Source organism: Staurois parvus, unplaced genomic scaffold (assembly GCF_062004578.1).
Source record: "Staurois parvus isolate SC_StPar_1 unplaced genomic scaffold, SC_StPar_1.0 ptg001192l, whole genome shotgun sequence".
Lineage (NCBI taxonomy): Eukaryota > Metazoa > Chordata > Amphibia > Anura > Ranidae > Staurois > Staurois parvus.
In genome coordinates this window covers 2,513,085-2,538,913 of record NW_028318988.1, presented here as the reverse complement: position 1 = coordinate 2,538,913, position 25,829 = coordinate 2,513,085, and the positions used below count along the sequence as shown (strand labels likewise).

Sequence of the window (25,829 nt, the reverse complement as noted above, 5' to 3'; positions counted from 1 at the left end):
TCTATGTTTTAATGTAAGCAGATGTAATAAATGTATTATATTATAAAAACAGAATTACACTATATGCATATATTTATACATTCATTATACAGTTGCAAGAAAAAGTGTGTGAACCCCTTGGGATTAAGTAGAGTTTTGCATGAATTGGGCATAAAATGTGCTCTGAACGTCATCTAAGTCACAACAATAGAAGAACACAGTCTGCTGAACATAATACTACACAAACATTAGATGTTGCCGTGGTTTAATTGCACATAACATGTAAACATTCACAGTGCAGGGAGGAAAAAGTATGTGAACCTTTGGACTTAATAACTGGTTGACCCTCCTTTGGCAACAATAACCTCAACCAAACGTTTCCTGTAGTTGCAGATCAGACCTACACAATGATCTGGAGTCATTTTGCACCACTCCTCTTCACAAAACTGTTTCAGTGTAGCAATATTCTTGGGATGTCTGGTGTGAATCGCTCTCTTAAGGTCATGCCACAGCATTTCAATCGGGTTGAGGTCAGGACTCTGATTGGGCCACTCCAGAAGGCGTATTCTGTGCTGTTGCAGCCATTGTTTTGTTGAATTACTTGTATGCTTTGGGTCATTGTCCTGTTGCATCACCCATCCTCTGCGGATCTTCAGTTGGCAGACAGATGGTCGTACGTTTTCCTGCAAAAGGTCTTGATAAACTCTGGAATTCATTTTCCCATCAATGACAACAATCTGTCCAGGCCCTGAGGTAGAAAAGCAGCCCCAAACCATGATGCTCCCTCCGCCATGTTTTATAGTGGGGATGAGGTTTTGATGTTGGTGTGCTGTGCCTTTTTTTCTCCACACATAGTGTTGTGTGTTCTTCCCAAACAACTCAATCTTGGTTTCATCTGTCCACAATATATTTTGCAAGTAGTGCTGTGGAACATCCAGGTGCTCTTTTGCAAACTTCAAACGTGCTGCAATATTCTTTTTGGACAGCAATGGCTTCCTCCGTGGTGTCCTCCCATGTACTCCATTCTTGTTGAATGTTTCCCTTATTGTAGATGTGTCAACAAAAATGTTAGCATGTGCCAGAGATTTCTGTAGGTCTTTAGCTGACACTCTTGGTTTCTTCTTTACCTCATGCAGCATTCTGCGCTGTGCTCTTGCAGTCATTTTTACAGGACGACCACGCCTAGGGAGAGTAGCAACAGTGCTAAACTTTCTCCATTTGTAGACAGTCTGTCTTACCGTGGACACATGAACATCAAGGCTTTTGGAGATACTTTTGTAACCCTTTCCAGCTTCATGCAAGTCAACAATTCTTGATCGTAGGTCTTCTGAGAGCTCTTTTCTGCGAGGCATGGTTCACATCAGACAGTGCTTCTTGAAACCAGTAAACCCAAAACAGGTGTGTGTTTTTTAAGGGCAGGACAGCTGTCAGCAACACATCCAATATCATCACACTGATTGGAGTCAAAGTTGGCTCACTCCTGGCTCCAATTAGCTCTGGCAGAAATCATTAAGCTAGGGCCTCACATACTTTTCCTCCCTGCACTGTGAATGTTTACATGTTATGTGCAATTAAACCATGGCAACATCTAATGTTTGTGTAGTATTATGTTCAGCAGACTGTGTTCTTCTATTGTTGTGACTTAGATGACGTTCAGAGCAAATGTTATGCCCAATTCATGCAAAACTCCACGTAATCCCAAGGGGGTCACATACTTTTTCTTGCAACTGTAGGAGCACCCTGGAGGCTTGGGAATGTTGATCTGAACCATGGGAATGATCAGGAGGATTTAGTGGATGACATCCTAAGAGGCATACTGCAGGAGTGGAGGAAAGGAATGAATGTATGCTGATTCCTACTATATGTTTCAGGCGTTTTCCTTTATATATTCTGGTAAGAGTATATATGTTGTTCCACTATCGAAGTTTTCACTTTTGTGATCACTTGTTTTGGTTGTACTCACTGAGTGACGCACCAATTTTCACTTTGCACAGCATTCACGTTTTTGGCACTAATTTTGAAGTTTTACACATTTTTGTGAGAGTTTTTGATATATTTTGGTGATTTAAGGTAATACACTATGTAGTGTTTCTTTTTTCTTTTGAGGTAATTTTTGTCGTTTACGAGCCAGTGGAGGGGCTCAGCACCAAAGAAAGTGACAAGCTGGATTTTTGGACACTTTATTGATTGAAGTGACTTTATTACTTGACTTATAATTTTGAGTGAATCACACGTTAACCTGAGGATAACGTTTATTTTTGGATTGCGTTGTGCATTTAGGTTTGGGAATTGAGGTTTAGAATTTTTGTTATAGTGGGGGGGTTTTACATATTAGTTTTGTGATATAACAATTTGCACTTTCAAGGGTGAGAGTGATTTCTCTAGTATTTGAAGGGTTCATATATTATTAATAATTGTGGTAGGTGACACCGTAATTTATATATATAGTTGTAATAAAATGAACATATAGTCATCCATTCAGATTACTCTCCCGGACGAATCCCCAAACCATGAGCATGACTGACATCCAATGGAGTCACTGGGCTGGACCCACAAGCCCTTCACACACGTCTGTATCCAGGGAATGTGCGGTGCAGCTTTTGTACGTTATATGTAAATCCAGACAATTGCAAGTTTTTCAGCAAAGTACATGTGTGTGAATAGATCTCCCCCCATGACAGCTCTGGTATGGAACCTCAAACTCCTGAATAAAAGACTGCCTGATCACTGCATAGAATTTACCTTTTAAGTCCAGCCAGGCTCCCAAATACAGATGGGTGGGACAGTCTATTGTCGTCCAACATCAGGATTTCCAGACATGGGAACATTGTCATATTGTCATCATTCCTACATAGGAAGAGAATTTTAGATGATTTTTAGCTATAGGTTTTGTGACACCCCAAGTAAAACCCACATACTACTAATGTGAGATATGGGTTCAGGTCTATGTCACACTTGTCCCCGTCCTCTCTCGCCCATTGTATATTTTCAGGTCTATGTCACACTTGTCCCCGTCCTCTCTCGCCCATTGTATAGATTCAGGTCTATGTCACACTTGTCCCCGTCCTCTCTTGCCCATTGTGTAGGTTCAGGTCTATGTCACACTTGTCCCCGTCCTCTCTCGTCCATTGTATAGGTTCAGGTCTATGTCACACTTGTCCCCGTCCTCTCTTGCCCGTTGTATAGGTTCAGGTCTATGTCACACTTGTCCCTGTCCTCTCTCGTCCATTGTATAGGTTCAGGTCTATGTCACACTTGTCCCCGTCCTCTCTTGCCCGTTGTATAGGTTCAGGTCTATGTCACACTTGTCCCCATCCTCTCTTGCCCGTTGTATGGGTTCAGGTCTATGTCACACTTGTCCCCTTCCTCTCTTGCCCGTTGTATAGGTTCAGGTCTATGTCACACTTGTCCCTGTCCTCTCTTGCCCGTTGTATGGGTTCAGGTCTATGTCACACTTGTCCCCTTCCTCTCTTGCCCGTTGTATAGGTTCAGGTCTATGTCACACTTGTCCCCGTCCTCCCTTGCCAGTTGTATAGGTTCAGGTCTATGTCACACTTGTCCCCGTCCTCTCTTGCCCATTGTATAGGTTCAGGTCTATGTCACACTTGTCCCCGTCCTCTCTCGCCCATTGTAGAGGTTCATGTCTATGTCACACTTGTCCCCGTCCTCTCTTGCACGTTGTATAGGTTCAGGTCTATGTCACACTTGTCCCCGTCCTCTCTCACCCATTGTATAGGTTCAGGTCTATGTCACACTTGTCCCCGTCCTCTCTTGCCCATTGTATAGGTTCAGGTCTATGTCACACTTGTCCCCGTCCTCTCTCGCCCATTGTAGAGGTTCATGTCTATGTCGCACTTGTCCCCATCCTCTCTTGCCCGTTGTATAGGTTCATGTCTATATCACACTTGTCCCCGTCCTCTCACACCCGTTGTATAGGTTCAGGTCTATGTCACACTTGTCCCCGTCCTCTCACGCCCATTGTATATTTTCAGGTCTATGTCACACTTGTCCCCGTCCTCTCTCGCCCATTGTATAGGTTCAGGTCTATGTCACACTTGTCCCCGTCCTCTCTTGCCCGTTGTATAGGTTCAGGTCTATGTCACACTTGTCCCCGTCCTCTCTTGCCCATTGTATAGATTCAGGTCTATGTCACACTTGTCCCCGTCCTCTCTTGCCCATTGTATAGGTTCAGGTCTATGTCACACTTGTCCCCATCCTCTCTTGCCCGTTGTATAGGTTCAGGTCTATGTCACACTTGTCCCCGTCCTCTCTTGCCCGTTGTATAGGTTCAGGTCTATGTCACACTTGTCCCCGTCCTCTCTTGCCCGTTGTATGGGTTCAGGTCTATGTCACACTTGTCCCCTTCCTCTCTTGCCCGTTGTATAGGTTCAGGTCTATGTCACACTTGTCCCCGTCCTCTCTTGCCCGTTGTATAGGTTCAGGTCTATGTCACACTTATCCCCGTCCTCTCTTGCCCGTTGTATAGGTTCAGGTCTATGTCACACTTGTCCCCTTCCTCTCTTGCCCGTTGTATAGGTTCATGTCTATGTCACACTTGTCCCCGTCCTCTCTTGCACGTTGTATAGGTTCAGGTCTATGTCACACTTGTCCCCGTCCTCTCTCACCCATTGTATAGGTTCAGGTCTATGTCACACTTGTCCCCGTCCTCTCTTGCCCATTGTATAGGTTCAGGTCTATGTCACACTTGTCCCCGTCCTCTCTTGCCCATTGTATAGGTTCAGGTCTATGTCACACTGGTCCCCGTCCTCTCACACCCATTGTATAGGTTTAGGTCTATGTCACACTGGTCCTCGTCCTCTCACGCCCATTGTATAGGTTTAGGTCTATATCACACTTGTCCCCGTCCTCTCTTGTCCATTGTACAGGTTCAGGTCTATGTCACACTTGTCCCCTTCCTCTCTTGCCCGTTGTATAGGTTCATGTCTATGTCACACTTGTCCCTGTCCTCTCTCGCCCATTGTATAGGTTCAGGTCTATGTCACATTTGTCCCCGTCCTCTCTCGCCCGTTGTATAGGTTCAGGTCTATGTCACACTTGTCCCCGTCCTCTCTCGCCCGTTGTATAGGTTCAGGTCTATGTCACACTTGTCCCCGTCCTCTCTCACCCATTGTATAGGTTCAGGTCTATGTCACACTTGTCCCCGTCCTCTCTCACCCATTGTGTAGGTTCAGGTCTATGTCACACTTGTCCCCGTCCTCTCTCGCCCATTGTATAGGTTCAGGTCTATGTCACACTTGTCCCCGTCCTCTCACGTCCATTGTATAGGTTCAGGTCTATGTCACACTTGTCCCTGTCCTCTCTCGCCCATTGTATAGGTTCAGGTCTATGTCACACTTGTCCCCGTCCTCTCTTGCCCATTGCATAGGTTCAGGTCTATGACACACTGTCCCCGTCCTCTCTTGCCCATTGTATAGGTTCAGGTCTATGTCACACTTGTCCCCGTCCTCTCTCGCCCATTGTATAGGTTCAGGTCTATGTCACACTTGTCCCCGTCCTCTCTCGCTCATTGTATAGGTTCAGGTCTATGTCCCACTTGTCCCCGTCCTCTCACACCCATTGTATAGGTTCAGGTCTATGTCACACTTGTCCCCGTCCTCTCACGTCCATTGTATAGGTTCAGGTCTATGTCACACTTGTCCCTGTCCTCTCTCGCCCATTGTATAGGTTCAGGTCTATGTCACACTTGTCCCCGTCCTCTCTCGCCCATTGTATAGGTTCAGGTCTATGTCACACTTGTCCCCGTCCTCTCACGTCCATTGTATAGGTTCAGGTCTATGTCACACTTGTCCCTGTCCTCTCTCGCCCATTGTATAGGTTCAGGTCTATGTCACACTTGTCCCCGTCCTCTCTTGCCCATTGCATAGGTTCAGGTCTATGACACACTGTCCCCGTCCTCTCTTGCCCATTGTATAGGTTCAAGTCTATGTCACACTTGTCCCCGTCCTCTCTCGCCCATTGTATAGGTTCAGGTCTATGTCACACTTGTCCCCGTCCTCTCTCGCTCATTGTATAGGTTCAGGTCTATGTCCCTCTTGTCCCCGTCCTCTCACACCCATTGTATAGGTTCAGGTCTATGTCACACTGGTCCCCGTCCTCTCACGTCCATTGTATAGGTTCAGGTCTATGTCACACTTGTCCCTGTCCTCTCTCGCCCATTGTATAGGTTCAGGTCTATGTCACACTTGTCCCCGTCCTCTCTTGCCCATTGCATAGGTTCAGGTCTATGACACACTGTCCCCGTCCTCTCTCGCTCATTGTATAGGTTCAGGTCTATGTCACACTTGTCCCCGTCCTCTCTTGCCCATTGTATAGGTTCAGGTCTATGTCACACTTGTCCCCGTCCTCTCTCGCCCATTGTATAGGTTCAGGTCTATGTCACACTTGTCCCCGTCCTCTCTCGCTCATTGTATAGGTTCAGGTCTATGTCACACTTGTCCCCGTCCTCTCTTGCCCATTGCATAGGTTCAGGTCTATGACACACTGTCCCCGTCCTCTCTTGCCCATTGTATAGGTTCAGGTCTATGACACACTGTCCCCGTCCTCTCTTGCCCATTGTATAGGTTCAGGTCTATGTCACACTTGTCCCCATCCTCTCTCACCCATTGTATAGGTTCAGGTCTATGTCACACTTGTCCCCGTCCTCTCTCACCCATTGTATAGGTTCAGGTCTATGTCACACTTGTCCCCGTCCTCTCTCGCCCATTGTATAGGTTCAGGTCTATGTCACACTTGTCCCCGTCCTCTCTCGCCCATTGTATATTTATGTTTTCTGATTATCGCAGTTGCCAAAATTGTAGTGAGGATATTGTCGATGCGGTTAGGCTAACCTGGTAAATGGCAGCCAATTACGAGGGGCAACATAAAGTTCTCGGCCTACCCATGAAGCATTTGTCTTAGCCCAATTTTATTTTTGCTCCTCATAGTACATATCTTTGCAAGGTTCCATACCAAATTTCTCACAAATAGCTTTTTCTTGGTTTCAGTTATTGAAGACTGAAGGTCATCATTGTCTGAAAGATGGAGAAAGTGAGCAAACGTGCTGTTATCCAATACCTGCTGAAAAAGGGATGAGTGGACAGGACATCCACAAGGACATGGAAACATTAAGTGAGGATGCCCCTTCCTATGCCTCTGTTATAAAGTGGGTGGTGGAATTCCAGAGGGGGAACCCCTCTATCCAAGATTCCCCTCGCAGTGGAAGGCCAGCAACTGCCTGTACGGAGGAAAACACCACAGCAATCCAGGATCTCGTAACGGCAGACAGGCGTGTGACAGAACGTTTCATCGCAGAGAAAGTGGGCATATCCCAGGAACATGTTGGACACATTTTAACCACTTCCAGTCCGGACACTTCCCCCCCCCCCCCCTTCCAGTCCAGGCCAATTTTCAGCTTTCAGCGCTATCACACTTTGAATGACAATTGTGCGGTCATGCAACACTGTACCCATATGAAATTGTTAGCATTTTTTGAGACAGATAAAACTTTATTTTGGTGGTATTTATTCACCGCTGGGATTTTTATTTTTTTTGCTATATACCGTATTTTCCGGCGTATAAGACGACTTTTTACCCCTTTAAAATCTTCTCAAAAGTCAGGGGTCGTCTTATACGCCGGTATACGGCATGCTGACACTTTTTAGGGGGGCAGCGCGGTGGCGCAGTGCCACCGCCCCTCCCCCTTCCAAGGGACACTAAGTACAGGGGTGGGCAGGGGCTGCTGTTTCTTACCTGGCTCCGGTCCCACGACGATCCGGTCCAGGTAGCGCGGCTGCTCCTTCATTCGGTTCGGCTACTGGATGTTCGCGCGGCTGCTCGGCTCCGCCTCCTCACCGGTGATTGGCCGCCAGGCACACAGGCGGCCAATCACCAGCGAGGAGGCGGAGCCGAGCGGCCCCATGAAAATCGAATGAATGAGCGGCCAGTAAGTGTACCGTACAGAGGTGCTGCTGCAACCACATATGCTGGCTGCAGCAGCACCATACTGGAACAGGGGTCAGCAAGTGTCATTGGTGTCAGTGGGAGGAATAGTGCCCCATCATTGGGGTGTTATTCCTCCCACTGACACCAACGATGGGGCACTTCCCCCCCCCCCTACTGACACCAACGATGGGGCACTATTTCTCCCCCCCCCCCACTGACACCAATGATGGGGCACTATTCCCCCCCCCCACTGACACCAATGATGGGGCACTATTCCTCCACCCCCCACTGACACCAATGATGGGATACTATTCCTCCCACTGACACCAATGTTGGGATACTATTCCTCCCACTGACACCAATGATGGGGCACGATTCCTCCCACTGACACCAAAGATGGGGCACTATTCCCCCCACTGATACTAATGATGGGGCACTATTCCTGCCACTGATACCAATGATGGGGCACTATTCCTCCCACTGACACCAATGATGGGGTGCTATTCCTCCCACTGGCACCAATGATGGGGCACGATTCGTCGCTCTGACACCAATGATGGGGCACGATTCCTCCCACTGACACCAAAGATGGGGCACTATTCCCCCCACTGATACTAATGATGGGACACTATTCCTCCCACTGATACCAATGATGGGCACTATTCCTCCCACTGATACCAATGATGGGGCACTATTCCTCCCACTGATACCAATGATGGGGCACTATTCCTACCACTGATACCAATGATGGGGCACTATTCCCCCCACTGATACCAATGATGGAGCACTATTCCTACCACTGATACTAATGATGGGACACTATTCCTACCACTGATACCAATGATGGAGCACTATTCCTCTCACAAATACCAATGATGGGGAACTATTCCTTCCACTGACACCAATGATGGGGCACGATTCTTCCCACTAGTGTGCATTGGAAGAGGGGTAGTCTTATACGGTGAGTATAGCCCAAACACTACATTTTAACAGGAAAAGTAGGGGGTCGTCTTATACGCCGGAAAATACGGTAAATGAAAAAGTCCAACATTTTTTTAAAAAAAGTGTTTTTCTTATACAATTTTGCAAATAAATAATCTTCCTTCATAAATCTTGGCCAAACTGTATTCAGTTATATTTTTAGTAAAGAAAAAATAACCCAAATTAGTTTATAAGCAAAAATTATAATTTTTAAAAAATGTTCTTACTTTATTTTTTTTATATTATTATTTATGTTTTGCTTTTTTTTGTTTTTTAACATACTGTCACCCTAGTAGTACAGTGTCACCATAGTGACACTGTACTTACTACTTGATGGAGGGGTGATGAAGATGTTTTTTTTTTTACACTGATTGCTTTTACAATCATAAAGGCTGTAAAAGCAATAATTTCTCCTTCTCTCTGGCTGCATTTTTGCAACCATTGAGAAATACTGTGTGAGCTGTGATTGGTCACAACTTGTCACATGGTACAAGGCTGTTGTGAATAGCCCTGTACCATGTGATCTCTGTGGTCATTCACAGATTTCACACGTAGTAAGCAATGATGTCAGGAAGTGATATCTTGCTTACTACTATTCATGTGATCACTGATTGGCCAGTCAGCGATCACATGATCAGGATCTCACATAGAGGTCCCATACAGTGATCAGTGTTTCCACGGTGCCACACGCTCCCAGGGAGCGCACACACTCCAAAATGGCGGGCGCTGTTTATGAACGGCAAGTCGCCCCTGCACTGCCCCAGTCCGGCCGTTTATATACAATGGCCAGACGGGAAGTGGTTAACAGTAGTGCTGGACATGCACAAGGTGTCAAGTCGGTGGGTCCCAAGAATGTTGACTGTTGAAAACAAACACGACAGCCAGCAGGTATTGGATAACAGCACGTTTGATCCCTTTCTCCATCTTTCAGACAATGATGACCTTCTGGGCTTCAGTCTTCAATAAATGAAACCAAGAAAAAGCTATTTGTGAGAACTTTGGTATGGAACCTTGCAAAGATATGTACTACGAGGAGCAAAAATAAAATTGGGCTAAGACAAATGCTTTATGGGTACACTGAGAACTTTTCAGTCGCCCCTCGTATATGTAAGCATCACAGACCACCACCTTCTCCATAATAATCTTTTCTCTGAACTGACCTATCATAAAGGGTATACAGTATATACACTCACCGGCCACCTTATTAGGTACACATGTTCAACTGCTTGGTAACACAAATTGCTAGTCAGCCAATCACATGGCAGCAACTCAATGCATTTAGGCATCTAGACGTGGTGAAGACAACTTGCTGAAGTTCAAACCGAGCATCAGAATGGGGAAGAATGGGGATTTAAGTGACTTTGAACATGGCATGGTTGTTGGTGTCAGACGGGCTGGTCTGAGTATTTCAATAACTGCTGATCTACTGAGATTTTCACGCACAACCATCTCTAGGGGTTACAGAGAATAGTCAGAAAATATCCAGTGAGCAGCAGCTGTGTGGAGGAAAATGCCTTGTTGATGTGAGAAGAGAATGGGCAGACTGTTTCGAGACGATAGAAAGACAAAAGTAACTAAGCACTTGTTACAACCAAAGTATGCAGAATCCCATCTCTGAATGCACAACATGTCCAACCTTGAAGCAGATGGACTACAGCAACAGAAGACCACACTGGGTGCCAGTGTACCCATCGTCTGATGGCTCCTTCCAGAAGGATAATGCACCATGTCACAAAGCTCAAATCATTTCAAATTGGTTTCCTGAACATGACAATGAGTTCCCTGTACTCCAATGTCCTCCACAGTCACCAGATCTCCATCCAATAGAGCACCTTTGGGATGTGGCGAAGGGGTTGATTCACATTATGGATGTGCAGCCAACAAATCTGCAGCAACTACGTAATGCTATCATGTCAATATGGACCAAAATCTCTAAGGAATGTTTCCAACACCTTGTTGAATCTATGCCATCAAGAATTGAGGCAGTTATGAAGGTAAAAGGGGGTCCAACCTGGTACTAGCAAGGTGGACCTAATAAAGTGGCCGGTGTATGTACATAGGGGCAATTTATAAAGCAGCAGTATGGCTTTACAATGGACAATTGCAGGCATTACAAATCTCATTAGCACTTTATTTGCACTGGGACTCTGAAGCAAGCAAAGCTCCATCCATTTCAATGCATGGGACAAAAACAAAGGCCTACCAGACCCCTCTTCTCATTATCAGCAGAAGCTGACCACCGAGTACTAGGTGGGATGCTCTCCTGAAGAAAGAACACTCAAGGTGGGGGGAAAGGAACGTAATGACAATAGGCAGCCTGTCCCACCGGCTCCCAATCACTAACAGAGACCAAGAGGTATCATGGACAGCTTGACCAGTTTTCTGGAGGTATGAAGTGATAGAACTCTCAGAACAGAACCTCCGACCCCCATAAAAGCATATGTGGGGTGACTGGGTGCTAAGGAGCACCTGCCTGCAGCCGCATATATATACATTACAGCGGTGGGATGAGATTGAAGGTATACAGAATGCTGCACACTGGAAGCTCCCCTGAGATCAGATATGAGGGGTAGTGGTGTAGGTTTTGGGGATGGGGTATGCAACCATATTTCATGTTAAACCCTTAAAACAGGTTAACATGAAACATGATTCAAAAGGCAGACTAGGCCTTTAACCACTAACCTACAGAGCACTTATACCCCCTTCCTGCCCAGGCCAATTTCCAGCTTTCAGTGCTGTTGCACTTTGAATGAAAATTGCGCGGTCATGCAACACTGTACCCATATGAAATTTTTAACATTTTTTTGTGACAGATAGAGCTTTCTTTTGGTGGTATTTAATCACCTCTGGGTTTTTAATTTTTTCTTAAACAAACCAAAAACCACTGAAAATTTTGAAAAAAAAATGTTTTTTCTTAGTTTTTGTTATAAAATTTTGTAAATAAGTGATTTTTCTCCTTCACTGATATGCGCTAATGAGGCTGCAGTGATGGGCACTAATAGGCTGCACTGATGGACACTGATAGGTGGCACTGATGGGCACTGATGAGGAGGCACTGGTAGGTGGCACTGATGGGCATTGACAGGCATCACTGAAGGGCACTGAAAGGCAGCACTGCTACATGGCACTGATAAATGGCACTGTTAGGCGGCACTAACTGGCACTGTTAGGTGGCACTGACTGGCACTGTTAGGCAGCACTGACTGGCACTGATGCACACTGATAGGCGGCACTGATAGGCACTGGCACGTGGCACTGATCGGCACTGACAGCTGGCACTGATGGACTTTGACAGGTGGCACTGCTGGGGCTACACTTATCATCAGGGCACACTGATCATCAGTGCCCTGATGATAAGTGTACATGTCCCCTCAGCGGAAAGATGATTACCGTCTCTCCTCTCCTCTGTTAGCCTGAAAGCTCGAGAGGAGAGAAATGTCGATAACCAGCATTTCTGTGTTTACATGTGATCAGCTGTGATTAGACACAGCTGATTACATGACTGAGCCGACATGTTCGGCTCTTTCTGTGATCGGTGATCTGCTGTGTCCGAGGGTCACAGCGCACCGCCGATCGCCGCGCTGTGCGCTCCCTGAGCCGAGCATGCGTGGTGAGAATGGGAGGACATCATATGACGTCCTATGAGAACGAGAGAACCACCTTGTGTCCGTCATTGGACTATATGGCAGGCAGGAGGTGGTTAATTTTATCACTGGGAATGTTAAAATGGAACTGTACCAAGTGGGCACCCAGAGGTGTTGCCATACTATGTACAGCATGCTAGCATGTTATACCAGACCTTCCCCACAGAGTGTCCTCCTTTATTGATACGAGGTCCCCCTCCATACCCCATCACCGCCATCTTCTCCCAATCTGGGCCTTTTTTCTTAATGGCTCAAGCTGTAACCTTGCAATCTGTCCCACTGCTCCTGTTTAACATAGCCCTGCCATGCAAAAGAGTTAAATAAATGCCTCTTCTGCCATAAAGCTCTACCTCTGGTGACCATTTATACTTTGACTTTAGTTCTTTTAGTTAAAAAATAATCTGCCTTGGGTGTCAAATATACAGGATTGATGAGCAAAGGTATACCCGGCAAGATTCAACATAGAGGAGTGACAGGTTCTCTTTTACTATAATACTGTAACCAAACTAATCATCTCAAATAATCAGACACAAGCACAGGATCAACAACAGGAATCATTTTCAATCTGCAGCTATGAGCGGTACTCACCATGGTGGAGTGGTCAGGTCAGGGGGCAGCTGAGTCAGCCGATTTCCTGTCAGGTAGAGTACTCCGAGTCGTGGGAGTAACCCTAGGTGTGTGATGTCACCTGGAGACAGGCTATTGTATGATAGATCCAGTACCTGTGATATAAGACATAGTATACAATATGTATTGGGGTTTGTGCATTTAATGATTATCCACTTAAGCCTTGGAAGATTTTACCCCCTCCATGAGCAGGCTATTTTTTTTGCTATTCAGCACTGCACTACTTTAAATGACAATTGCGTGGTCATGCAACGTTGTACCCAAATAAAATGTACTGTATTTAAGTTTGGTCACACAAACAGAGCTTTCTTCACCCACGCATGAGCAAATGTGTTGCAGGGCTGTCAAGACCCAAGGCAGTGAACCAAAGCTGTTCTACACTTTACCGACATGGTTCTTCACTGACCTTCGCTGAACCAATGCTATTCTCCAGTGAACCAACACGGTTCTTCACTGACTGCCACTGAACCAACGCTTGTCTTCACTGATTGCCACTGAATCAACACAGTTCTCCACTGACCAGCATTGATTCAACATGGTTTTTCTACTGACAGCCACTGAACATATGCTGTTCTCCACTGAAGCCACTGAACCAAAGCTGTTCTCCACTAAACCAACATGGTTCTTCACTGACTGCCACTGAACCAACACTATTCTCCACTAACTGCCACTGAACCAACACTATTGTCCACTAACTGCCACTGAACCAACACTATTCTCCACTAACCACCACTGAACCAACACTCCACTGTCTGTTACTGAACCAATGCTGTTATGCACTAACTGCCATTGCATTATTGCACTTCTCCACTGACCACCACTGTACTGATGCTCATCTCTTCTGACTGCCACCATATTGTTTCACATCTCCACTGGCCACCACTGCACTGATTGCACACTGTATCCTGCACTTCTCCACTGACCAACGCCACCTCACAGGGGCACTTCTCTACTGATTGCCACTATACCATGGACTTCTCCATTAACAGTTAATGTACCATGCTCTCCTTCACCGAACACCAATGATACAATTCTACATCAACTGCACTTCTCCAATGACCACCAATGTAACTGGCTGCTACTGTAACAGCACACCATGTACCACAATTCAACATGTAATTCATTAAATTCCTCAAACTGCTGAAGTCTGTACTATACATTCATAACAATTTGTTATTACATCACTGAATGGGCACACAATACTCATAATAATTACTACATTCAGGGCTAGTTTGTAGCACTGGGGCCTCTAGCCACACAACCACAGGCACCCAAAGCAAGCCCCCTCTGCAAGGACCACCTTTTCTGCACAGAACATTTACTAGTCCCAATATGGTTTAGAATATTACGACAATCTGCAAATATTTGAAGACTGCATTTTTGCTAATGATGGTAAAAAAACATGTGGCTAGTGACACTACAAGAAAAAGCCACCTCTTTATCCTGTCCACAGTACCTAATAGTATATCTGACCCAATACAGATCCACAAATATCCTAAGCATGCCTGATCACTGCACATCATCAGAGCTTTGTTTCCTCGAGATTAGAGCCGAGTTCAGGGATAGATTATCAGAACAGAAAAAGGTTCCTCACCTCAAGATGTGGGAAATCTCCGGGTTCGATTTTTATATGCCGGATCCTGTTCAAAGGCAGCTCCAGCTCTCTGAGTTGTAGAAATGTCCGAAAACTCTCTGAAAGAGAAGCGATACAGATAGGGAGACTAGCAGCACCAAAGGATAAGTGATGTTGGCCCATCTTGTGCTATGTGTTGCCTTTGCTGGTTGGCCTTCAGGCCCGATATGTGGTGTCCTAACGCCTGAATGTGCTCAACCGCGTCAAATAACAGCGGAATGTAAACAACTACGAGATGCAGTTATTTGATACTGTCAAGCCCCTAAAATAAAAGCTTTCAACATGACCCACTGCATAAGGAAACCAATGATTTTCTCTTGTGCGTTTATTTACCTTTTTGACTTAAATCCCTTTACAGTTAGGCCTCGTCCACACAGGCGTACTGATCCATACACCTTTTCAAAGGACCATCTTCACCCGCATGGGATGCACAGAAGTCCCATGCAGTCGGTCTGTGTTCTGATCTGTGTATTGGTCCTGCATGGATGTACATTCCGGGATGTGCTTGGAGGTTCATGTAGCTGCCCACCTGTCATTAATTTGAGCAGCCTGCCTGCATGCGGCTGCATGGAACAACTATGCATCCTGCACGGGTAAAAAGGGCCTTTTGCACAGGTGTACGGATCAGTATGTTCAAGTGGATGAAACCTACTAAATCGGTCTCACAAATCGGATCCCAAGTCGCGGCAGTGTGAACCGAGCCTTATTGCTGTTATAAGGAATGTAAACATCCCTTGTGACGGCAACAGGCAGTGACAGGCACTCTTTATGCAGAGATCCGGGCATCCCAGATCCCTCCTCTGCCCTTAAAAGCATTTGATCACACCAAAGTAGGTGTGATCAACTGCTTTTCAGTTTTAAAAATGGTGGCAATTACATCCAAGGAAACTGGCAGTGATGTATTCCCATCCCCTGCCCATGCATACATGCAAATGCAAACAGGAGCATAGGACCTGCAAGCATATGCAAACATACAGGCAAAAAATTAGAATATCGTGCAAAAGTTCATTTATTTTAGTAATGCAACTTAAAAGGTGAAACTAATATATGAGATAGACTCATTACATGCAAAGCAAGATAGTTCAAGCCGTGATTTGTCAGAATTGTGATGATTATGGCTTACAGCTCATGAAAACCCCAAATCCACAATCTCAGAAAATGAGAATATTACATGCAATCAATAAAACAAGGATTGTACATAGAACAATATCGGACCTCTGAAAAGTATAAGCATGCATATGTACTCAGTACTTGGTTTGGGCCCCTTTTGCAGCAATTACTGCCTCAATGCGGCGTGGCATGGAAGCTATCAGCCTGTGGCACTGCTGAGGTGTTATGGAAGACCAGGATGCTTCAATAGCGGCCTTCAGCTCTTCTGCATTGTTCATTCTCATGTCTCTCATCTTTCTCTTGACAATGCCCCATAGATTCTCTATGGGGTTCAGGTCAGGCGAGTTTGCTGCCCAATCAAGCACAGTAATCCCACGGTCATTGAACCAGGTTTTGGTGCTTTTGGCAGTGTGGGCAGGTGCCAAGTCCTGCTTGAAAATGAAGTCAGCATCCCCATAAAGCTCATCTGCGGAAGGAAGCATGAAGTGCTCCAAAATCTCCTGCTAGACGGCTGTGTTGACCCTGGACTTAATGAAGCACAGAGGACCAACACCAGCAGATGACATGGCTCCCCAAATCAACACAGACTGTGGAAACTTCACACTGGACTTCAAGCATCTTGCAGTGTGTGCCTCTCCATTCTTCCTCCATACTCGGGGTCCTTGGGCCTCTCCATTCTTCCTCCATACTCGGGGTCCTTGGGCCTCTCCATTCTTCCTCCATACTCGGGGTCCTTGGTTTCCAAATGAGATGCAAAAGTTGCTCTCATCAGAAAAGAGGACTTTGGACCATTGAACAACAGACCAGGTCTGTTTTTCTTTAGCCCAGGTAAGACGCTTCTGACGTTGTTTGTTGTTCAGGAGCGGCTTGACAAGAGGAATACGACATTTGAATCCCATGTCCAGGATCCGTCTGTGTGTGGTGGCTCTTGATGCACTGACTCCAGCCTCAGTCCACTCCTTGTGAAAGTCCCCAACACTTATGAATGGCCTTTTCCTGACAATCCTCTCCAGGCTGCGGTCATCCCTGCTGCTTGTGCACCTTTTTCTTCCACACTTTTCCCTTCCACATAACTTTCTATTAATGTGCTTTGATACAGCACTTTGGGAACATCCAACTTCTTTTGCAATTACCTTTTGAGGCTTTCCCTCCTTATGGAGGGTGTCAATGATGGTTTTCTGCACAACTGTCAGGTCAGCAGTCTTTCCCATGATTGTGATTCCTACTGAACCAGACTGAGAGAGCATTTAAAGGCTCAGGAACCCTTTGCAGGTGTTATGGCTTAATTAGCTGATTAGAGTGGGACACTTTGAGCCTAGAATATTGCACCTTTTCACAATATTCTCATTTTCTCAGATTGTGGATTTGGGGTTTTCATGAGCTGTAAGCCATAATCATCACAATGATGACAAATCACGGCTTGAACTATCTTGCTTTACATGTAATGAGTCTATCTCATAAATTAGTTTCACCTGATCTGAGTAGAAGCATATGGGCACCCGCACAATACAGAGGTTTAAAAGATACCACAAGTGTGTATACACTGAATGTTTTAAAGGTTTGGGATAATTTACATAAGTGTATGAAATGGGATTTTAATTCACAATTAATGTCACTAAGGAATATGGAGTATTTTCCACCAGGTATGGAGGGGAGTGTGGGAAAATGGCTTAAAAAGGAGGATATTCAACTAAGGGATATTATGGATGGACAGAAATTGAAAACATTGAAGGATTTAAAGAAAGATGGAGGGGAACTTTTCATTAAGATTGATGAGTGGAAATATCACCAATTAAAACACTTTGTTGAGGGTCTTCCGAAACCTATGAGAGGGAGAAAGAAGTGGAACTTGTTTGAGAGGTTGTTAGAATCACGGGGAGATGGGAAACGGGGTACGGCAAAAATTTATAAGATTCTCACTGAGTTACTCACGGAAGTAAAACCAATGTACATAGAAAAATGGGAAAAGGATTTGGGGATAAAGATAGATGAGGATAAACAGAGGAAGATATATAGACTTACACACGAAAATGTCAGCATGAGAGAGGTGGAGGTAAATTATAAGTGTTTGGCAAGATGGCACATTACACCGAGTGTTGAACATAAAATGGGTGTGGGGAGAGCACAAGAGTGTTGGCGGGGGTGTGGAAAGATTGGTACATGGTTTCATATATGGTGGGAGTGCCCAAAGATCCAAAGCTTCTGGGAGACAATGGTCAACTTAATAAGGAAAATCTCAGGGATAAAGATAGGATTAGATCCAGAAGTGTGCTCATTACATAATACAGAGCTACCAGTGAATAAATACAAGGATTTGGGTATATGATACTATGTGAATGCAGCAAAGGGTTTGATACCTAAATTCTGGCATAGTTCAGAGGTGCCAAGAGAAAAGGACTGGGTAGAGAGAGTGAATCAGATTAGTAGGATGGAGAAATTGTATTATATCCAAGAAGACAAGATGGAGGTATACAATAGGAGATGGGGGAAATGGGAAGATTTTGTACATCAAACAAATATATGTGAAGCAATGGGAAGTGATAAGTGAAGTTCCTTGGTTTTTTAGGGAAAGATGTAAGAGAGAATTGCAGAGTGGGTAGGAGGTGGGATGTGGTAGGGAGGAGGGAAGGGATATAAGAAGGGGAAAATAGAAGGAGATAGGATTAAGAATTTTATATGTTATATGAGATCGTTGAAGAAATGTTTTGTTATGTTTTTTTTTCTTTTTCCCTTTTTTATATGAATATATATATATATGAAAAATTAATAAATATTTGAATTAAAAAAATAAAAAAAAATAAATTAGTTTCACCTTTTAAGTTGCATTACTGAAATAAATGAAATTTTGCACGATATTCTAACTTTTTGAGTTTCACCTGTAAATTGCACCGCACATGTGAGATAACACCACGAACGTCAGGGTGAGAGCAAGAATTCTAAGGCCACTGCTAAATTTAACAAGTATGTCAAAAATGTAAAAATTGCCCCAGACAGCAAGTGCTTAAGATCCCTTTGAGGAGTGAAGGTCCACGTTAATACTGAATATAAAATGCACTAAGTGGCCCATTTTTAAATGGCGAGAGTGGATATTGCTATACTCTGCAATGTTACAGGCACTGCCGGCATTTTGCAACCCAGCCCACAGTGTGGAACCTGTGGTGTGCCCCGGGGTTCTCTCCTCTCATCACAGCAAATGACAGGAACAGAGCTGGTCATGTGGCTTTGACAGGTCATATGACCAGGATCTCCTCCTGGCGGGAATACACCCGCAATTTCCACTTTACAGCCTCATGCTCACAAGGCCAAAAGAAGAGCGCAAAGAGAGCCAATTTTATTTGGGGGTCTCTAATGAAAAAAAATGTATTTTGGATGTGCTGACACTTTAAGTGATGAGGTGCAGCCATTTATAGCATACTGTGGTGGATATTTATATATGCCGCTGAGGGAGAAGTGGGGAAGAATAGGCTACACACTGCTGTGCAGATGCATTATTTACATTGAGTCATTTTCAAGGGTGAAGTGACCGAGGAATTCTCCGGAGCTGTCTGGCAGGCTGCCATCATAATATAAATTCCCTGGACTGGTCATGTCAGGCACGGAACATTTGCTTCCCATCCGCATTATAAACAACGGTCACCCTGAGTCATTGCAGACGTTGAAATATTAATGGACAGGCAGCCATCGCTGTAAGAAAAAAGCTAGAGTACCGCTACACGAGAATTTATTGTACAGCCCAACAAAAGCTGATATTTCATTTTATGGTGAGCACCAGGAGATGGTTAAAGGGGATGTAAACCTCTGAAATGAACAGAGCATGTCCCTCTACCGTGTGTATTAGCCTCAATCCAAAGCACCTAGTGTGGCTCCTTTCTGATCTCTCCCTATCTGCTATCTGTATGAATTATTTCTGACAGACTAACTGGACACCAAGCAATCTTGGTAGATGGCCCAGCTCCCCCTCCAGCACACAGAAGGGAACTGACAACCTCAGCTGTGCATGTTTCCTATGAGCCAGTGTAGAGCAGGGGTGTGTCCAGTCCCTCCACTCAGGTCTCAGCTTACACTGATCTATCTGCATGAATCACTGCTGACAGTCTAACTGGACACCAAGCAATCTTGGGAGATGGCCCAGCTCCCCCTTCAGAACACTGAAGGCGATTGACAGCCTCAGCAGTGCATGTTTCCCTATGAGACTGTGTAGAGGAGGGTGTTTCCATTGCCTCCACTCAGGTCTCAGGTTACACTGAGCTCTCCTCCCTCTGTTATCTGCATGAACCACTTCTGACAGTCTAACTGGACACCAAGCAATCTTGGAAGATGGCCCAGCTCCCCCTCCAGCACACAGAAAGTGATTGACAGTCTCAGCTGTGCACGTTTCCCTATGAGACTGTGTAGAGGAGGGTGTTTCCATTCCAGTCTAACTGGACACCAAGCAATATTGGGAGATGGTCCAGCTCCCCCTCCAACACACAGAAGATGATTGACAGCCTCAGATGTCCATGTTTCCCTATGAGACTTTGTAGAGGAGGGCATTTCCATTCCCTCCACTCAGATCTCAGGTTACACTGAGCTTTCCTCCCTCTGCTATCTGCATGAACCACTTCTGACAGTCTAACTGGACACCAAGCAATCTTGGGAGATGGAGCAGCTCCCCCTCCAGCACATAGAAGGTGATTGACAGTCTCAGCTGTGCACGTTTCCCTATGAGACTGTGTAGAGGAGGATGTTTCCATTCCCTCCACTCAGATCTCAGGTTACACTGAGCTTTCCTCCCTCTGCTATCTGCATGAACCACTTCTGACAGTCTAACTGGACACCAAGCAATCTTGGGAGATGGAGCAGCTCCCCCTCCAACACACAGAAGGTGGTTGACAGCCTCAGTTGTGCATATTTCCCTCTAGGACTGTGTAGAGGAGGGTGTTTCCATTCCCTCCACTCAGGTCTCAGGTTACACTGAGCTCTCCTCTCTATACTCTGCAGTGTGTGATGTCATACACCTTAAAAAGCCTTTGCTCTGTGTGTTTTAGAAGGCTCTATGGGAGAGAGGGCTGCATATAAACAGGTACAACCTATGTAGGAGGATTTGTATCGTCTCTGTGTATCACCTGAGGCCAGTCACTTCATTGTGTATATGGAAGGGTTTACAACCACTTTAAGGTGCTGGAGTTGTACGTATCTCAGCAAGGGTGCAACGACAGACCTAGAAGACCAAATGTCTACTGTGGGACACCAGGGGCAGGGGGAGCCTAGTCAGGATTTGAAAAGGGACTGAGAAATTGCCAGCTCCGATACTGAGGATATTCTGCTCTCATGTTGATCCGTCTATAACCAATGAATGAACATATATATATATATTCATTGGTTATATGCAGGAGGCGCCATGGTTGGGAATCGTACCCATGACCCATTTACTGCAAGGCAGACGTTTTAAACACTAAACCACTGTGATATATATATATGCGGCACAGTGGCTTAGTGGTTAGCACGTCTGCCTTGCAGTAAATGGGTCATGGGTACGATTCCCAACCATGCGACTCCTGCATGGAGTTTGCATGTTCTCCCTGTGCTTGCGTGGGTTTCCTCCGGGTGCTCCGGTTTCCTCCCACACTCCAAAGACATGCTGGTAGGTTAATTGGCTCCTGTCTAAATTGTCCTAGTTTCATCCCTGGCCATGTGGGATCTCCTGCATGGTGGGGGTTGGGGAAAGACCTGGCAACCTACCCTGTAAAAATAATTGCTAAGAGAATTCATGGAAAAAGTCGCTTGCGAGTGACGGTCCATGCAATCGCCAAGGGTCGGATACGACTGAATGGATAGTTAGATATAGATATATACATATGTGTGTGTGTAAGTATTTTTCTTTGGATAATTTCTGTACACTGTTGAGCACTGTTTGAAAAAAAAAAACAATTTTTCTGAGTAAATGTTGATCCGTCTGCCTTATCGGGTTTGTTCCAGCCAACCACGAAGGAGAAGCTTCTCTCCTTTGACATACAACGCTGGCTCGGCACAGCAGTGGCTCACGTGTCTCTGAGCAGCCTGGATAATACATGCAGACTGTGGGGAGATTCATTCAGATTGCCAGGCTACGAATTGTAAGTGTTCACCTACAGTAGCCACCAGTTGTAGGACATGTTTAGTCATTTGCACAACAACAAAAGAAAAAGAAAAAAATGTTTCCTCCCTACCTTCTAGATGCACTAAATTGCCCCCCCCTCCCTCCCCAACAGGTTCTGTATCATTGTGGAAAATGAGGTATACTGTAGTCCAGGAAGGCGTATTGTATAAATATAATGTATTGCAGGATATTAGGTCATAAATATTGAATTATAAACTTTTTTTTTTAGTTTTGGATAGAATGGAGAGGGATTAGAGCCCCTGTCAGGCACTCTTCATGCACTCCCATGGAAGTCTATGGGCTAAAATCACACATCCCACCAAAAGAAGCGCCCACACCTTTTAACAAGTTATGAAGAAGCGTGTTGCTTAGGTGTGAATGGGCCCCATGGACAGTAACGGGATTCATCTTGTCATGTGTTGTTTGAGAAATTGAGCAAGTCTCAGCCTGTTATCAGCTGACAATGCAAGACAAGAGCAATCCCAGTACTGTCTTTGGGGCCCATTCCAACCTATGCAACGGGACCAATATGAGGCCTATTCACATCTATACTTATGCAATGGGGAGCAATATTGGGCCCATTCCCACCTATGCAACAGCGACTAATATTTGGTCCATTCATACCTATGCAAAGAAGAACCAATATGGGGCCCATTCACATCTATGTAACGGGTCCAATATGGGGCCCAGTCACACCTATACAACAAGGACCAATATGGGGCCCCTTCACACCTATGCAACGGAAATCAATATCGGGCCCACTCACACCTAAACAACAGCAACCAATATGGGACCCATTCACACCAATGCAACAGGGACCAATATGGAGCTCATTTGCACCCATGCAACTGGGACCAATATGGGGCCCATTAACACCTATACAACAAGGATCAATATGGGGCCTACTCACATCTGTTCAGCTGGGACAAATATGGGGTCTATTCACACCTATTCAACTGGGACCAATATGGAGCCTATTCACACCTAGGCAACTGGGACCCATATGGGGCTTATTCACACCTATGCAACTGGGACCAATATGGGGCCCATTCACGCCTAGGCAACTGGGACCAATATGGAGCCTATCCACACCTATGCAACTGGGAACAATATGGGGCCTATTCACACCTATGCAACTGGGACCAATATGGGGCCCATTCACGCCTAGGCAACTGGGACCAATATGGAGCCTATCCACATCTATGCAACTGGGAACAATATGGGGCCTATTCACACCTATGCAACTGGGAACAATATGGGGCCTATTCACACTTATGCAACTGGAACCAATATGGAGCCTATTCACACCTATGCAACTAAGAACAATATGGGACCTATCCACACCGATGCAACTTGGAACAATATGGGACCTATCCACACCGATGCAACTTGGAACAATATGGGACCTATCCACACCTATGCAACTGGGAACAATATGGGGCCTATTCACGCCTAGGCAACTGGGACCCATATGGGGCTTATTCACACCTATGCAACTGGGAACAATATGGGGCCTATTCACACCTATGCAACTGGGACCAATATGGGGCCCATTCACGCCTAGGCAACTGGGACCAATATGGAGCCTATCCACACCTATGCAACTGGGAACAATATGGGGCCTATTCACACCTATGCAACTGGGAACAATATGGGGCCTATTCACACTTATGCAACTGGAACCAATATGGAGCCTATTCACACCTATGCAACTAAGAACAATATGGGACCTATCCACACCGATGCAAATTGGAACAATATGGGACCTATCCACACCGATGCAACTTGGAACAATATGGGACCTATCCACACCTATGCAACTGGGAACAATATGAGGCCTATTCACACTTATGCAACTGGAACCAATATGGTGCCTATTCACACCTTTGCAACTAAGAACAATATGGGACCTATCCACACCTATGCAACTGGGAACAATATGGGACCTATCCACACCTATGCAACTGGGAACAATATGGGACCTATCCACACCGATGAAACTTGGAACAATATGGGACCTATCCACACCTATGCAACTGGGAACAATATGGGGCCTATTCATGCCTATGCAACTGCGACCAATATGTGGCCCATTCACGCCTATGCAACTGGGACCAATATGGGGCCTATTCACACCTATGCCACTAGAACCAATATGATGTCCATTCACACCTATAAAACAAGGACCAATTTGGGGCCTATTCACACCTATTCAACTGGGACCAATATGGGGCTTATTCACACCTATGCAACTGGGACCAATATGGGGCCTATCCACGCCTATGCAACTGGGACCAATATGGGGCCTATTCATGCCTATGCAACTGGAACCAATATGGGGCTTATCCACACCTATGCCACTAGGACCAATAAGGGGCCCATTTACACCTATAAAACAAGGACCAATATGGGGCCCATTCACACCTATAAAACAAGGACCAATATGGGGCCTATTCACACCTATTCAACTAGGTCCAATATGGGGCTTATTCACACCTATGCAACTGGGACCAATATGAGGCCCAATCACACCTATGCAACTGGGACCAATATGGGGCCTATCCACGCCTATGCAACTGGTATCAATATGGGGCCTATTCACGCCTATGCAACTGGAACCAATATGAGGCCTATTCACGTCTATGCAACTGGGACAAATCTGGAGCCTATTCATGCCTATGCAACTGGGACCAATATGGGGCCCATTCACACCAATGCAACTGGGACCAATATGGGGCATATTCACACCTATGCCACTGGGACCAGTAGGGTGCCCATTCACACCTATACAACAAAGACCAATATGGGGCCTATTCATGCCTATGCATGGGGACCAATATGTGACCTTTCACATCTATGCAATGGGAATCAATGTGAGGCCCACTCACTCCTATGCAATGAGGATTAATGTGGGACCCACCCACACCTATTCAATGAGGAAAAATAGTAAGGCCAGGGCAGCAAAAACAGGTGAGTGAGCTGTAGTTTTACAGTTCCTTGACAACCCCACTTTAACCTAACACAGAGAAGGTTGTACACAGTTGGCAGGCACAATGCTTTGGGACAAAAATGGTAACACCCCTGTTGTGCTCCATGGTCAGTACCATCTCCATTCAAGTGAGTGGGGCCATGCCACAACCGCTCTGCAACCACATGCAGTGCAAGTGGTTGTAGAATGGTGGTGACATATCACCTCCCAGCAGCCTGTTAACCACCCTCTGAAAAGTGGTCCAGCGTACATTGCTTTTCAGAGGGGTGGTAAGGGCTGCTGCCAGTGTACACAAGCCCTAAAGGTATTCCTGTGACCCAAAAGAAAAGTAATGCAAATGAAATGATCCACTCAGCTGTATTTGTTAAATTTGTAGGACAGAGTCTCACAATTATCAGTGAATGAGTGAGTTTACCATCAAATTGTCCCTGAACGTGTGTGTGCAAATGTATGGCAGCTGTGTTATCAGAAGGTGCGGAAAAGGAATTCTTACCTAAAGCAAGCGCATTCTCGGCTGCGTTAATGTAGGCGACGCTATTAAACAGAAAAAACTCCTCTGGCCTGGCCTACAAGAATGGGAATCACAGTATTGTTATATTATACACACACAAGTGTAATCAGTCAATAAATAATGCTTTTTTTGTTTGTTTTTTTTAACCACATAATATATACAAAAAACATAAAGGAAAATAATAAGCAATCAAAATCTTCCAACATGACAATAGCCCAAAGCACACAGGAAAAATGAGCACACAGTGGTTGAAGGAGAAAAAGGTGAATGTCCTTGCATGGCCTAGTAAGGAAATA

General features: G+C 45.4%; 1 protein-coding gene across 1 annotated transcript in view; it reads right to left on the bottom strand.

Moving 5' to 3' along the window:
* XRRA1 (X-ray radiation resistance associated 1) overlaps positions 1 to 25,829 on the bottom strand; it is an 80,164-nt gene that overhangs the window by 39,825 nt on the left and 14,510 nt on the right. The window contains exons 5-8 of the mRNA XM_089659840.1: positions 25,516 to 25,588; positions 14,767 to 14,864; positions 13,134 to 13,267; positions 2,722 to 2,826 (exon numbers count right to left, since the gene is read on the bottom strand). Of these exons, the coding sequence (XP_089515966.1) occupies positions 2,722 to 2,826; positions 13,134 to 13,267; positions 14,767 to 14,864; positions 25,516 to 25,588 (410 nt within the window). The remainder of the gene's footprint in view (positions 1 to 2,721; positions 2,827 to 13,133; positions 13,268 to 14,766; positions 14,865 to 25,515; positions 25,589 to 25,829) is intronic.